Raw genomic sequence first — 14,149 nt, forward strand, 5'->3', positions numbered from 1 at the left:
TGCAGAGTGATTTTGGTTTGGGGCTTGGGGGTGTTTTTTTCAGGGTACAACAAAGGAGAGGGATAGCTGGGGTGGGATTTGCTGTCTCTGTTAGAGAAATCTTACAAACATATTGTTCAGTAAACTAAAAATGTGCTTATTTTATCACTGATTAATTTATAAGAAAGTCAAAACCACTTTGATTTATGACTTTAGGAGAACTTGGTTTTATGCTCAGCTTTGTCTCATGTGTTTGTCTTCCTTAAAAGGCAAAACAGCAGAAACATGCATTTGCTTACCACAAACTGGCCAAGGACTCAGGGGGAGCAGCCATGGTCAACGACCTGAAGTGGAACCCTGCTAGTCCCACCATGGTGGCCATCTGCCTGTCCGATGGCAGCATCTCTGTGCTGCAGGTCACAGACTCTGTGAAGGTCTATGCCACACTCCCATCCTCTGTGACTGTGACATCTGGTGAGTGCCAGCCTCAGGTGGCACAGGAATGTTGGATGCTGAGAAGTAGACACAGATTAGTGGGTGTAAAAAAATTGGCTGTTTGTCTTGGGAGGAGGTTTCTTAAAACATGGAAATTCTTCACAAAAAGGAAAGATTTAAACTCTTTAAGACTCAGGGGATGTGTTGCAGTGGAATTGCTCTTTCCCTGTTGATTGGAGCAGCTGAGTCTGGTGAATTACCAAATGTGCCCACCTGTGATTTCTGCTGTCTCAGGCTTGACTCTCATTTCCAGGAAAACATCCAAATAAGCATCAGCAGCTGTGGGGGTTTGATCTGTGCAGATTTGTTTTCTCCTGTCTGGGTGACTCTGTGTTTAATTCAGACTCATGGTTGTTCTCAGGGGGAAAAACAGCAGTTTTAATTTGCTGTCCCTGTTTTTGTGGGGCCTTTTAACTCTCCCATGGCCTTAGTGCTAAGGAAATTCTCTTTTTTTTGCTTAGTGTGTTGGAGCCCAAAGGGAAAACAACTGGCTGTAGGGAGGCAAAATGGCACCGTGGTGCAATATCTGCCTGTAAGTATTGCTGGTGGTAAGGCCTTCCTTATGTCTGCTCAATACTTTGCAATGTGGGGGTTTTTTTCCATCACAAGCTACAGAATTTGGTCAGGTGGCACATGGTGTGAGCCATGTGATGCTGCTCAAGTGCTTCAGTAATATTCAAGTGTTTTAGGTAAATATTTGATTTAGTCTAAGGTTCTACACTGGTAACTGAAAAGTCACAATTTTAGAGTGGCACATGATGAGTGTTCGAGTGAGCTGCTCTAAACTAGTTCTCTGGACTTTCTGCAGAAGTTGCAATTGGCTTTCTTGTCTTTTCTTTATATTTAAGAGCTGTTTTATTTGCAGAATTTACAGGAGAAGAAAGTAATCCCTTGTCCTCCCTTTTATGACTCAGACAATCCTGTTAAAGGTACATATTTTTGATTCTTTTTAACTTGTTTTCTCTTTTAAAATATTTAACTCATTCCTCCTCCTGTTAACCTTAGTTCCAGCAGCTGTGTACTGCATTGGTTATGTAATTACACTGTGATTTGTTTCAAATATTTGGGAAAAAAGTTATATCTGAGTTGCATAGAAAAAGTACCAGTTGGGCAGAGTTCTTGTTTATTTCTAGAATGTTTTCAATATGCATTTTAAAAGGTATTTTTTGCTTACTGATGTGATAGACAGTACTGTCACAAGTAATCTCCCTTTAGCATTAAGATTTCTGGATATAAATCCCATTCTCATATTCCACATGAGTTTCATGTCATCCTTTTGCCTCTTCAATGATGTGGCAAACCAGTAAATTTAGAAAAGAAGGAACACTATTTGGCTGTGCCACAACATCACCCATATGTGGAAACACTGGCATTGTCTCATCTGTGATATCATCAAACAAATCAAATATATTCTTTTGGCTTATGTTTTCAATTTCTGAGATCAAAGAATTTTTCCCCCTAATGATTTTGATGTTCTGCAGACAAATCATTGAAACCTCATAGTTCAGGAGTTAGTTGCCATTTTTTTATCATTTTCTTTCGTGTGCTCTGCACAGTTAAAATCAAGATAACAAGGAAGTATCATTCTGAAGTGTTTCTGGCTGAGGTATTTGCTTTCTCTTTCAGTTTTGGATGTCCTGTGGATTGGCACCTATGTCTTTACTATTGTGTATGCAGCAGCTGATGGGACTCTGGAAACACCTCCAGAAGTGGTCATAGCCATTTTGCCTGTAAGTGCCACCAAACCACAGCAGCACAAGTGTTTGTTGGTTGTTCTTGACTTATTTATTATAGTGGCAATTAGCTTTTATTATTGGCATCATGTAGAACTCAGGTTTGGTGCTACTGTAAATCATGATTTAGAGGTTAGGGGGATTCAGTGGAGGAAGTAGGATACACCTGAAAATCAGTGAGTTACCTGTTCTCTGCTGAGATCAAATTTATTATTGCTGTACCCTGAAGCAGTCAAATATACTTGGTTTATGCATTGGAAGATAAATTATCCATGTTGATTTTACAGAAAAAGGAAGAGAAGCGACCAGAGAAGTTTGTGAATTTCATGGAGCCGTGCTATGGGAGCTGCACAGAGAGGCAGCATCATTACTTCCTCAACTTTGTTGAGGAATGGTGAGTGGCAGGAATCATGGCAAGGCCTTTCCATTGGGTTGCATGTCTGAGTGATCAATCCTTCTCCATATATTGTTTTCCTCCTTTTTGTAAAGTATACAATACCTGAGTTTGGGAGAAATGAAACTGTTAGTTTGAAAATGCTTTGTGAGAGTACAGTTAATTTCTCCTGTGTGCTTTGTCTTCATGCCAACATACTCATTTGGTGAGAACTCACAGTTTCATGGAGGTACATGAGATTGTTTAAAATCTGTCATAACTATTTCCCTTGAGATTTTAAGTCATAGGGTGGGTAAAGCATGATGTTTTGCCTCATGTAATTGTGTATCCGTGTGAAGAAGCTGTTCCTAACTTTTCAGCTACCTGAATTGGACCATTGTTATTTATGATGATAAAAGGTCTGTCAAATCATTGCTTTTAAAGAAAGAAAAAGTTCTGTAGTGGTGTACCAGACATACTTCCCTCATCTTGGCAGGGAAAGTCAGTTTTATATTATATAACTGCACTCCCAGTTGAAAATGTATATAGATGATAGTAAATTGTGGGGCTGGGGACCTTGCAGGGGACTGTTATGTTAGTTTTAACCTGTTTGTGTCCCTGCTTACAGGGATTTGGTTCTGGCAGCTTCAGCAGCTTCCACAGAAGTCAGCATTCTTGCCAGGCAAGGGGATCAGGTAATAGTTTTGCTCCATTTGTGGAATATATTTTGTGTTATATTTGTGCATATGTACCTCCTCTTTCACAGAAATCTAAGTATAACCTCTGTAAGACCTGAAATACAATGAGATGATGAATTTTTAAAAAACACTCCAAAACTAAACAAGCTTTTAAATTGGATAGGATCTTAATTGGTAGATGAACAAGAGATTTGTGTGACACAAAAAGAAAGCATGAACAGCAGCACAGTGTGTTGTGAATCAAGTTCCAGAAGTCTGTTTTTCTTGATTCATTTGGCAGACCCCAAATTTTGGTCACACTCACTTTAATTAAAGTGATTCATGTGAGGTGACACACAGTGATGTGTGAAGTCATACACAGATCTGTGAAGGGTCCTGATACTTCTGGCATTTGTTAATCTGACAGATTTGAGTAGGGAAGCAGCAGTCAAATTAATAATCTCACCTTTTGCAGAACTGGGAATCCTGGGTTTTGGAGGACTCCAGCAGAGCAGAACTTCCTGTGACAGAGAAGAGCGATGACACTCTGCCTGTTGGTGTTGCTGTAGATTACACCAGTAACATGCCCATTATGATCAGTAAGTCTGGCCAGTGTTTCTGGTGGAGTAGTGCAAAAATCTCAATATAGGAGTTATTTTTGGGGTGCTCAGGGTTCTGGAGATGATTCTGAAAGGGAAACTGACACTATCTCCTACCATTTATGCCAAACCCACAATAAATGGCCTTACTTTTGTGTAAGGATTCAAGTGGCAAAGTGTTAAACACAGTTCTTCCTTGGAGTTTTCAGCATCCTGGGATTCTACACCAAGAGACTTGGCAAACAAAGCTCCTGAGTTACATCTGAGTTTCACAGAACTGGGATAATAGTTTAAAGCAGTCATGTTCTAACACTGGGGATTTCAGGCTGTCTGTGAGGTTTGCTTTATTCTTGTCACTTACGTCCTTTTCCAGAACTGTTTTGTATGAAGTACTTTTGCACTGATCTACAGCAAAAGTGGGTTGGTTTCAAAGCCCAAACCAGCAAAGATCATTGGGGTGAATGTGTAGGTTTTAATCCTGCATTAAAGCAGAGGGTCTGTACTGCCTAAGCCCTGCTGTGCTCTACATCGAGGCAGCTGTACTGTTGCTGTACCTTCTTGTGCTGCCTGAAGGCTCTTCAGAGCACCTTGTCAGTCTGAAACTCCATCTGAGCTATTGTGTTGTGTGTTCCTGAATTCTGAGAACTCTCCCTTGAAACCCAGAGACAGATTGAAATAGAGATGCCTTCAGGCAGAGTGGAAGGTACTGCAGTCAGGAGTTCCTGAAGAGCACAGGAGGGTGCCAGTTAACTGAGAACTTTACCTGAATGAAAACCTACAGTAGGGAATTGAGGTCAAACTTTGTACTTGAATGCCAAATTGAATTTGAAGCCTTTTCTCTGTTAATCTCTACAGTTACTGGATTAAGGAATCTGTCAGGACAGATTTTTTAAAGCCTGTAGAGTTTTAGAAAGGTTTTTGGGGAAGCTTTTTGCTAACACATTCTCTCTGTTCTCACAGAGTGCAATCAGCTTGATTTTGGCTGAGCATTAATTGGCTTTGCAGTTCATAGCAAGTTTAGGTTGCAAAGAAACTTCTTTTGTCCTGGAGCTTGTTCCCATGTGGAAACTGCCCTTCCCTAGCATGCTTTTCTTGAAGAATCAATAGGTAAAGAAACATGGCCATCCACTGCACTGCCTGACAAATAAAGCCCTGTGATTATAGCAGATTTTCCTGCATTGTAGGTTTTTTGAGTTTTTTTGTTTAATTAAGCACAGTTAAACCATTATAGAAGTTTTCTTTTATAAATATAGGGAGAGTTCTGAGACATTTAACTGTACTGAGAATTTTTTATCTGAAGCAGACTCACAAAGCAGCTGCACAAAACACAAGTTTTTTGTATCAGAGGTTCAGATCACAAGAATATTTATTTGATGTTGGCTTTCTTTAAAGTAAAAAAGCTTCCTATGTAGCAATTCTCTTTTGTAGTTTATGAATATGAATGTTAATGAGGTGACAGGACCCAGTGGAGTAGAATGTGGGGACTGCTGAAAAGAGGATTGAAGGAGGGAGCAGCAGTAGGTGAGGAAAAAGGACTGCTTCAAAATATGAAAAAGCTTGGCACAGGAATTCATGGGTGAAAGTTGAGCTTTGTCATTCAGGAGGTGACATTTGATTGTCAGAATAACTCTTCATCTATGAATTTATGAAACATAAAGTCGGGAACAGAAAGAACTACAAAAGGGAAAAGAAAAAGCTGGTCATTTGCAGAGAAGCAAGGGAACTAAAATGCAAATGAAAGCAAGAAGGGAGAAATGTAAGAAATACAAGTCACATGCGGGTGGCAATGCCAGTAGGAACAGAGCAGGAAACTTTGACTGCAGGACTGACACATGTGGTCTCTGGCAGGTGATGAGAAGATCCTTCCTCCAGCTCCAGTTCTGATCTTGCTCTCTACGGATGGTGTGCTCTGCCCATTTTACATGATCAACCAAAACCCAGGGGTCAGGTCACTTATTGTGACCCCAGAGCCACTGCAGTTGGCAGGGGAGAGAGTTCCAAAGTCAGCAGGTAAGTGCTCTAGTGAGTCATCTTCATCTGTCAGTTTGGTAGTCAGGCATGTATGTGGTCACAGAAAACATTTTTTTTTCTTTATAATGATAATGGGAAGCAGTTCTTGGGTGTTTTGGGCTCTCAGAAGTATTCTGTGTCTTTTGTGCATCTGTGAAATCATCAAGTCCTCTTCTCTGTGGAGACTCAAACACTTTGCAGGCTGTGCACTTGGACTCTCCTGTTTAGTCAGCCTTTGGAAAACAGGGACAAAGTGGTTTTAGGAGGCCTTTTGTCCAGCTTTGGGGGTGCACAGTTCTAACTGCAGCAGTGACAGCAGAGTCTGCTTGGGGACAAGCATTAAGTACTTTGCAGACCCAAAGCATGGTCTGCACACTTCAGAGAGGTGGTTTTCCTCCACAGTTTTGCCTCAGAACGTCATGATACATACTAAGGTGTTTGGCTGCAGCAAAAGCTTATTTAAATGATAGTTTTCTGCAGCACTGTAAGAATTGTGTCAGCAGGTGAAGTGTAGTAGTTTTGTGTGAGTTATAGATGTGTTGCCCTATGTGGTGTGGCATAGGCAGTTTCCTGTGCGGGGGTAGGCAGATAAGCTGGTTGTTTTGCTTGTCTGAGTGCAGGAGTAATAACTGCAAATGCATCATTGTGGTCTCTTAAGCCTAAATTTGCTTCTCCTTTCCTCAGCCAGAATGCTGCTGTTTGGCAGCCTGCCTCCCTGCTTGTGTGCTGACTGCCTGTTTTATTTGAGATGGCAGGAACCTCATCAAAATCAATGGAGAAAGGTGAAGCCTCTTCACAGGAAACTGCAGACAACATTAATCTAGACAGATTGTAGTATTGATCGTGACTTGGACTTTGTGCAGTTTCTGTATCACTGACTGGGCTTGGGGACTGCAGGCCCAGCTCTGCCATTGCTCTTCCTCGCTGTCCTGTGAGCGAGGCAGTGCTGAGCTGTCCCCATCAAACAGCATTTGGCCTTCCAATGCCTTCTGCTGTTAGTCCGTGCAGCCAAATGAGTCTCCTCTTTTCCCATTTGTCTTTTTGCAGGAAGTGCTGCCCCAACTCCAACCACTCCTACAACTTCTCTAAAGCCTGACACAGTACCAGGTGTTGCTCCTGCTACACCTGCCCCAAGTCAGCCCCCCACAGGGGGTGGAGCAGCTGGTTTTTCCTTCATACCTTCAGCTGTGAAGACACCTGGCTCCTCAGGCAGTGATCCTCCACCATACACCTTTGCCACTGATGCCTCCAAGCAAGTCCAGACTCCTGCTCTGACTGGAGCAGCAACATTCTCTTTCTCCTCTGCTGCTTCTAAGGCATCCATGACTCCTTCTGTAGGCACCACTACAGCTCCTGCCACCTCCTTTCCTTTTGGATCCATGAACTTTAAACCAGCTGCAGACAGCTCACCTGGGCCACCACTCTCCACAGCTCCTGCTGCACAGAAGTCATCTTTTGCACCTTCAGCTTCTTCAGTCAAAGTGAACCTCAATGAGAAGTAAATAGATAAATAGTGAATGCAGGGGCTGGTTACTTGTTAAATTGCTCCAGGCGTGGATAATGTGTGGTAGTTCTGAAGATGGTGTGTGGCTTTTTGACCTGACAGCTGTTCCCTGTGCTCCCAAGAAAGCACTGCGGAAGCCTCTTATTGTCTAAGATGTAGCTGTATTGGCTGTGAAAACCCTCAGTGCTTCCCATGCCAGAGGTTATCTTCACAGGCAGGATATTAGTCAAGGGAAAATGCCAAAAATTAGACTGATAATTTGCCAAATTGCCAGAGACCTTGGGAGTTTTTATATCTTTGCTTTGTAGGCATCAAACAGTAATTTCATGCCTTGGTTTGATGCAAATCCCTTCTGTCTGGGACTGGTTTGGGGTGGTGATAGCACAAGTTTCATTGACTGTTTGTTGAAGTTTCCTTACCCCCAATGTAAGGAGTAACTTGCAGAGCTGAGGGGAAGCTGTATCCACAGCTGACGGATTGCTTTGCTACTTCTGTGTTCAGCAGAGAAGGTGCCAGACGTTTTGGTTTTGTTCTTAAGTAGGTGCTTGGTAGCTGAACACGGGACCTGGAATCTTCAAAGCTTGTTCACACCAACTGAGAAAAACTAATATTGATTAGAAACTATGCAAAATGGGTTTCAGTGAGTGTTCTCAGCTTTCATATAGCCACTCCTCCCTCCAGCTCCTGAGACTTGCTCTCTATTTTTAGAAAAAAAAAGGCTTAAAACACAGCTGTGTTAACTGGAGCTGCTTTTTATGGAGAGCAACTTTCATGTAAATGCATCACAAGAAATTTCTGATGGTTCAAATGGTTATTTTTTAATTAGGAAAATCTTTACTATGCCAGGATCTGATGGGAACTCTTAGGGCTTTTTATGTTGTATATAAAGCAAATGATACGCCAGTGAATTGGCTGAATATTTAAATTGGCTGCCTTGAGGAGATGAGTTTGCAGATGAATAGAAATTCATATTTTCTTGCAGAATTTCTGTTTGAGCCTTGCTATGAGGATGACACTGAAGGGCTCAGATTTGCAGTAGCTGGGGCAAAATGACAAGGTGCATTTTGAAGCAGGGTGGTACTTTTTGCTGGCATTTGGCTTTTACTCACTGGGAGGGTCTGTGGTAGAAGTCTTGTGGTTCCATGTATTCAGAAATTATCCTGAGTGACTCCTTCCTGCTGTCTCCAGACAGTCCACTCCTGATTTTATATCTGGAGCTTGAGTTGTTGCTGATCCCAGAGGATGCTGATTCATGGGAACTTAATGCTTCATTTTGGATGGAAGGAAGCAGCCAGGATCAGTTCAGAGCTGAGAGATGTTGTGCTTTCTCTTCCAGGTTCACTGCTGCAGACACCTCTTCTCCCACGAGCAGCAGTGGCCAGTGCACTTCCACAATGTTTTCCTTCTCAACCACTTCCAAAACTGCTCCTGGAGGTTCTCTGAGCCAGTCCACACCTGTCACAGCCTCTCCTGCCACACCACTGAAGACTTCATCCCCTGTGCCTGCCACAGGTAGGAGTCTGATCCTTTTGTTTGGAATAGTGCAAAGTTTTAAAAGTTTTAGGACATAGTGAGCTTCATTTGGTTTCTCTCGTTTTTTCTGCTATAGTGGCCCCCCTGATTGGCACACTGTGATGATGTGATGCACTTAGTCTTGAAACTGAGCATTTTTTCCATTTGTGCTCTTAGTTGCTCGGAGAGACATATATAAAACAATTATATTCAGCTGCTTAAGTTCATCCAGGACTTCTGGCATTTTCAGGGCTCTGTAATGCAGCTCTGATGATGAATGTTTCTGGCCAGTCACACAGATTGATGCCTTACCTTACATCTGAATTGACTAGAGTTCAAAGTTCACAAACACAAGTGAGAAAGCACTCACTTGTTAGCAGAATGATGTTCCATCTCTCAAATGAGTGTGTGACTGGGGGTCTCGAGGTCCTCAGGAGTGGTACAACCAGCTACTGCAAAGTGGCAGTTTTTACTGTTATCAGAGAGGTTGGATGGGAGTGAAAAGGCACCTGAGGGAGGTGTGTTCCTGAGCTAGGGCCCATAACACCTCTTTGACAGCAGTGATTATGACCACAGCTTGTTCTCTTCAGCTTTGTAGAAGTCCATAAATTACTGATCTTTTTCTTAAATTCCAGTGGCACGTCCTGCTCAAAATGTTCCTTTAGCTTCCTTAGTACAGAAGACACCCAAAATCACCCCATCTGCAGCAAAGCCAAGTTCTGCTCAGGTAACAGGAGCTTGTCTGGGTTCTTCAGAGGGTGAATGTTTTGCATGGCCTTTGAATTGCTGAGAATTCCTTGGACAGAACTAGTATTCTTAGGTCCAAGAATTAGGTTTTTGACATTAAAGTAATAGCAAATCTCTTGTTCTAAAACAATGTTCTCTGCATGTTTTTAGAGAGCTGTGTTTTGATCTGTGTTGTTGTAATCTGTTACCTGACATGAGACCTTTTTTTGATATTCTAAGCTCCCTATTGCAATGGATATAGCCTTAATATTGGTTTTGCCTTTTTTTTTCAGGGCAAATCAGCACTCCCCAACACAGCTTTAGAAAAACAGGCCCACCAGTGGAAGGATTCTGACCCAGTCATAGCAGGAATCAGAGAGGAGGTGAGATTTTGAAGCAGTGTTCTACATTTTAGAAACCTTTAAGACCACAGACACTTCAGTTCAGCCTTGTTCTGATGGTGTCTATAAGTAGCTTAGGAATCAGAACAGAAGTTTTTCCTGAGATAGTCAGGTTTGTAGTTGCTGTCTGTGAGTGTCCTCTTCAGTCATCTTCACTCACTGTGCTAAAAAGATGGAGTATTCTTTCCTGTTAAATGTTGAAGAAAAATGTCCTGCTTTGGCTGCAAGGTGTCAGGTGTTCATGGTGTAGCTGAAGCATGACCCAGAAGCTGTGACATTTGTCCCACACCCTGCCATGTTTCAGTGGCTGCACTTGCTTTCCTTGGCTTTGTAGATTGCACATTTTCAAAAGGAGATGGAGGAACTGAAGGCCCGAACTTCCAAAGCTTGTTTCCAAGTTGGAACTCCAGAGGAAATGAAGATGTTGCGAACTGAGTCAGATGATCTTCACACCTTCCTCTTGGAAATTAAAGAGACAACAGAGGTAAGCAGAGTATCTTCAAGCTGGAAACCATTTAGCTCCTCAGCAGTGACTTTTGCTCACCTGGTGTTCCTACTTAACCTGCTAAAGCTGAACTGATGTAGATGGAACATCTGACTGCTGTTAATGTGGGGGTGACATCTGCATTTGTGCTTTCAGGCAGATACTTGCAAAAGCCCTTGTGCTAGAGATGGCAATGAAAAATGGTACTTTGCACCTTGTCCCATCTGTTCTATTTCTGTTTGCAGTCACTTCATGGAGATATTAGTATTCTGAAGACAACCTTGCTGGAGGGATTTGCAGGGGTAGAAGAGGCCAAAGAACAGAACGAGCAGAACCGCAGCTCGGGGTATTTACACTTGCTCTATAAAAAACCTTTGGATCCCAAGAGTGAAGCACAGCTTCAGGTATGAAGAGCATGTCAGCCAACTTCTAATAGAGAGTTTTAAATAAAATAAAATTTAAGAAAACAAAGCTTGCGTGTACAAGTGCCCAGCATTGTTCTGCCCTAGGTATTTGCTGTTTCAACATAGTCTGGCGAAAGTACAGTGAGCTTTGTTTTCCATGAGTTTTAAGACATGCTGAAAATACTCTCTCTGTTGTTGCTGTTTGCAGTGATGATTCAAAACTCCTGCTGAAGAGAAGTAGTTCACCTGAGACCTAAGTCTGTTCTAAGCTTAGAATGTGACTCTTGACATTCTGTTCCTTCTCAGCCTGTAGTGTTTGCTCAGGGATTTCAGATAAAACAGTGTTGAGGTTTTTTTCTACACTTTATAGAAGAATTCTTGGAATTATTTTTATCTTCAGCAAGTGCCTTATGGAACAATTTGATGATTTATTATGACTTACAGAATTGTGTGGTTAATTTCATGGATGGTGGAGCATAAAGCTTAGTGATATTCTAAAAGCTGTGGCACAAAGGAAAATAACCAGCAGTACATAAAGAGGCTTTCAAAGACATGAAAGAAAGTAGGGGTGAAGCACTCTTTGTTGCAGCTCTGGTGATGAGGGCTATTTAACCCTAAGCAAAAGAGAGTGAATGTGCCCTCCAAATGATACTTGATCTTTTATGCGCTGATAAGTTCCCCTCAAGGAGTTTGACTGGCAGGCTGAAGGTATAATTGAATGTCATCTTTGTGGCAGTAGGTATCAAGAGTAGGCATGCAGTTATTAGAAATGAACTGCCACAAAGTTATTTCTTTCAGGTCTGATTCTAGTCTTCACCTGGATTCTGTAGCTTGATTCACAGTCTTAATTGCATGCCTGCTTTGATGTCCAGTGTGTCTCTGCAACAGTTCAAGCTTAAGCTTGTGATTTCAGAGATGGGATAGTGTTGAAATGTGTGTTTCACTGTTTTAGAGAAAGGATCATGAGGAAAGACTAACACACTGGGGGAGAATTGGAAGTGGACTGGAATGTAAGGAGAGAACTTTCAGGTCTGCTTCCTGAAAGTCTGTGAGAAAGGTCTGCTCTGACTCATAAATTTTGCTCACTCTACATCATGCCCATTCTCTTGGGTGAGAAAAGCTCCCTTAGCTTCATGTCTTAGTTTTCAGTGAAGTTTTAAAGACCCTGAGACTTTTCTGATGTCCAGCCATGTTGATCCAGAGAATTGCTGCTATATAGTTGCTGGAGAGAGAAAACCTGGGCTTGGCAGTGTGTAACACGAAGCCCACAGCAGGACTGGGTTTGATTTTAGGTTAGGGATGTCACACTTGAGTTTCATACTGTATTTTGAATACTTTTGCAGTGGATTTTTTCCCAAGCTGTGTTTCTTGGCTGCTTCATCACTGTATTTGAGTATTTTGTTAGGCTGAGCTGAAACCAACTGCAGTTTCCATTTCCATTTTACAAGGTCAGAGTTCAAGCCATGGCCATGCCATGCCAGGCTGGAGGGGTGACAGTAATGAGACTGAATGCTGGGTTTGTTTAGGGAGCAGGGCTTGAGGCCAGAGGTCTCTGGCTTAGCTGAGACAGTTGTGCAACTCTGTGGTCATGGATAAGTCACGTTACTCTCTTTGCTTTTTTATTTTTCTTTCCTACCTATAAAAATCAAATTAATTCCTCGCCTTCATGTGGGAGTTGTGAGCATTTGTGAATGCTTTCATGAATCATAGTCTGTGAACGCTGCTCTCCTAGAGCCTTGTGAGTAGCCTGCAAAGCTTTGATCACTTGTAATTGTTAGAAGTTTCAGCGTTATAAAATGGGAGCAAATGACTCATGTTCTGGAAATGACATTTGAAATAAGGATTGTTTTGTATAATGCCTTGTGTTTGTAAAACCCTTTCTTTAAAGATCTGGCAGTGTTTTGCAAATATTATGGAAAGTGTTATATCTGGAGAGAGAAATGAGAGCTGGGGTAAAATGTTCAAGCCAAGCCCTCTGTGTACCCCATTGACTGATAAGTAAATTTTCACTGTGTTTGGTTCTGTTGTGCTGGTAAAGCTTTCCAGGCAGAAATATGGGGAAGTGCTGCATGGCTTTGATTGAATGAGCCCAAAGAGTCTTCAGATTCTTCAACTGAAAATGAGATTTCTGAATTGCACTTTCTCTTGCACGGTAGGAAATCCGGCGCTTGCACCAGTACGTGAAGTTTGCTGTTCAGGATGTGAATGACGTTCTGGATTTGGAGTGGGATCGGCACCTGGAACAGAAGAGAAAGCAGAAGTAAGTAATTGAAATTGGAGTACAGAACTGCTATAAAGACCATATCAGTGAACTGGGAATTAGTGTCTAAACAAACAAAAGCCATTTAACAGCATGATCTTTTTCAAGGGGTTTGAGGATAATGCTTGACTAAGACACCTACTGGAAGCTTCAGACTCTGGTTTCACACTTGTTTTGCAAGCTTGCTGTGTCTCTCTGTACAGTGCAAATAGCCCTTATAAAAAACTATAAGCTTTGCAGAAATCCATGGATAGTAGTTAATGAAACCTTTCTAATAGATTAAACATTGTGAAGTAAATCAACTGCATGAATAAACTGGCAGCATATCTAAAGGGGAAATATGCTTTGAGATGAACTGAACTTTGGTGTTCAAACCAAACCATGTTTGACCTCACTGAGTTTATGTAGCCAGAACCACTAAACCACTTGGTGTTTGCTTGCCTGCCTGTGACCACATATACAGAATAGTCATTATCCCTTGATCTGATCCCTTCAGGCGTCTGGTCGTTCCTGAGCGAGAGACTTTGTTTAACACCCTGGCTAATAACCGGGAAATAATCAACCAGCAGAGGAAGAGGCTAAATCACCTCGTGAACAGCCTGCAGCAGCTCCGCCTGTATAATCAGACATCTCAGTGGAGTGTTCCCGGTGATACATCTCTTGGCAGTGCTCAGAGGTATGTGAAATGTGAATTTCTGAGTGGTGTTGACACTCCTTCTCTCTTGGCCCCCGCAAAGTGCAAGAGTGCATCCTCCAAAGAATGGTGTTTTGTAGGCATGATATGGGAAGACAGGATGTCCTAAAAACTATACTAAACTGCCCAGGTGATACAGAAACTCATTGGTTATATTCTGTGACACCCTGCTCAATTCTGTATCAGAAATTTCCCCTAAAAGTTAAGGGGAACATAGTAAATGGGATAATAGAGCCCCCAGGCTGAGGTACTGCTGGTTGTCTGTCTGACTTCAGTGGAAGAAGTGAATGGCTCTTGA

The 14,149-nt window shown here is 42.1% G+C and overlaps 1 protein-coding gene across 3 annotated transcripts in view; it reads left to right on the forward strand.

The window, feature by feature from the left end:
• The window catches only part of NUP214 (nucleoporin 214), a 40,183-nt gene that overhangs the window by 2,650 nt on the left and 23,384 nt on the right, over window positions 1-14,149 (forward strand). For all 3 annotated transcript variants that reach the window (XM_071574102.1, XM_071574103.1, XM_071574104.1), the window contains exons 4-19: window positions 249-453; window positions 936-1,006; window positions 1,340-1,403; window positions 2,101-2,204; window positions 2,495-2,601; window positions 3,209-3,275; window positions 3,733-3,856; window positions 5,705-5,866; window positions 6,914-7,364; window positions 8,707-8,882; window positions 9,518-9,609; window positions 9,902-9,991; window positions 10,344-10,493; window positions 10,739-10,897; window positions 13,054-13,157; window positions 13,654-13,833. In XM_071574102.1, coding sequence (XP_071430203.1) covers window positions 249-453; window positions 936-1,006; window positions 1,340-1,403; window positions 2,101-2,204; window positions 2,495-2,601; window positions 3,209-3,275; window positions 3,733-3,856; window positions 5,705-5,866; window positions 6,914-7,364; window positions 8,707-8,882; window positions 9,518-9,609; window positions 9,902-9,991; window positions 10,344-10,493; window positions 10,739-10,897; window positions 13,054-13,157; window positions 13,654-13,833 — 2,306 coding nt within the window. The remainder of the gene's footprint in view (window positions 1-248; window positions 454-935; window positions 1,007-1,339; window positions 1,404-2,100; window positions 2,205-2,494; window positions 2,602-3,208; window positions 3,276-3,732; window positions 3,857-5,704; window positions 5,867-6,913; window positions 7,365-8,706; window positions 8,883-9,517; window positions 9,610-9,901; window positions 9,992-10,343; window positions 10,494-10,738; window positions 10,898-13,053; window positions 13,158-13,653; window positions 13,834-14,149) is intronic.

The sequence above is a fragment of the Pithys albifrons genome, chromosome 20 (genome assembly GCF_047495875.1).
Source record: "Pithys albifrons albifrons isolate INPA30051 chromosome 20, PitAlb_v1, whole genome shotgun sequence".
Classification (NCBI taxonomy): domain Eukaryota; kingdom Metazoa; phylum Chordata; class Aves; order Passeriformes; family Thamnophilidae; genus Pithys; species Pithys albifrons.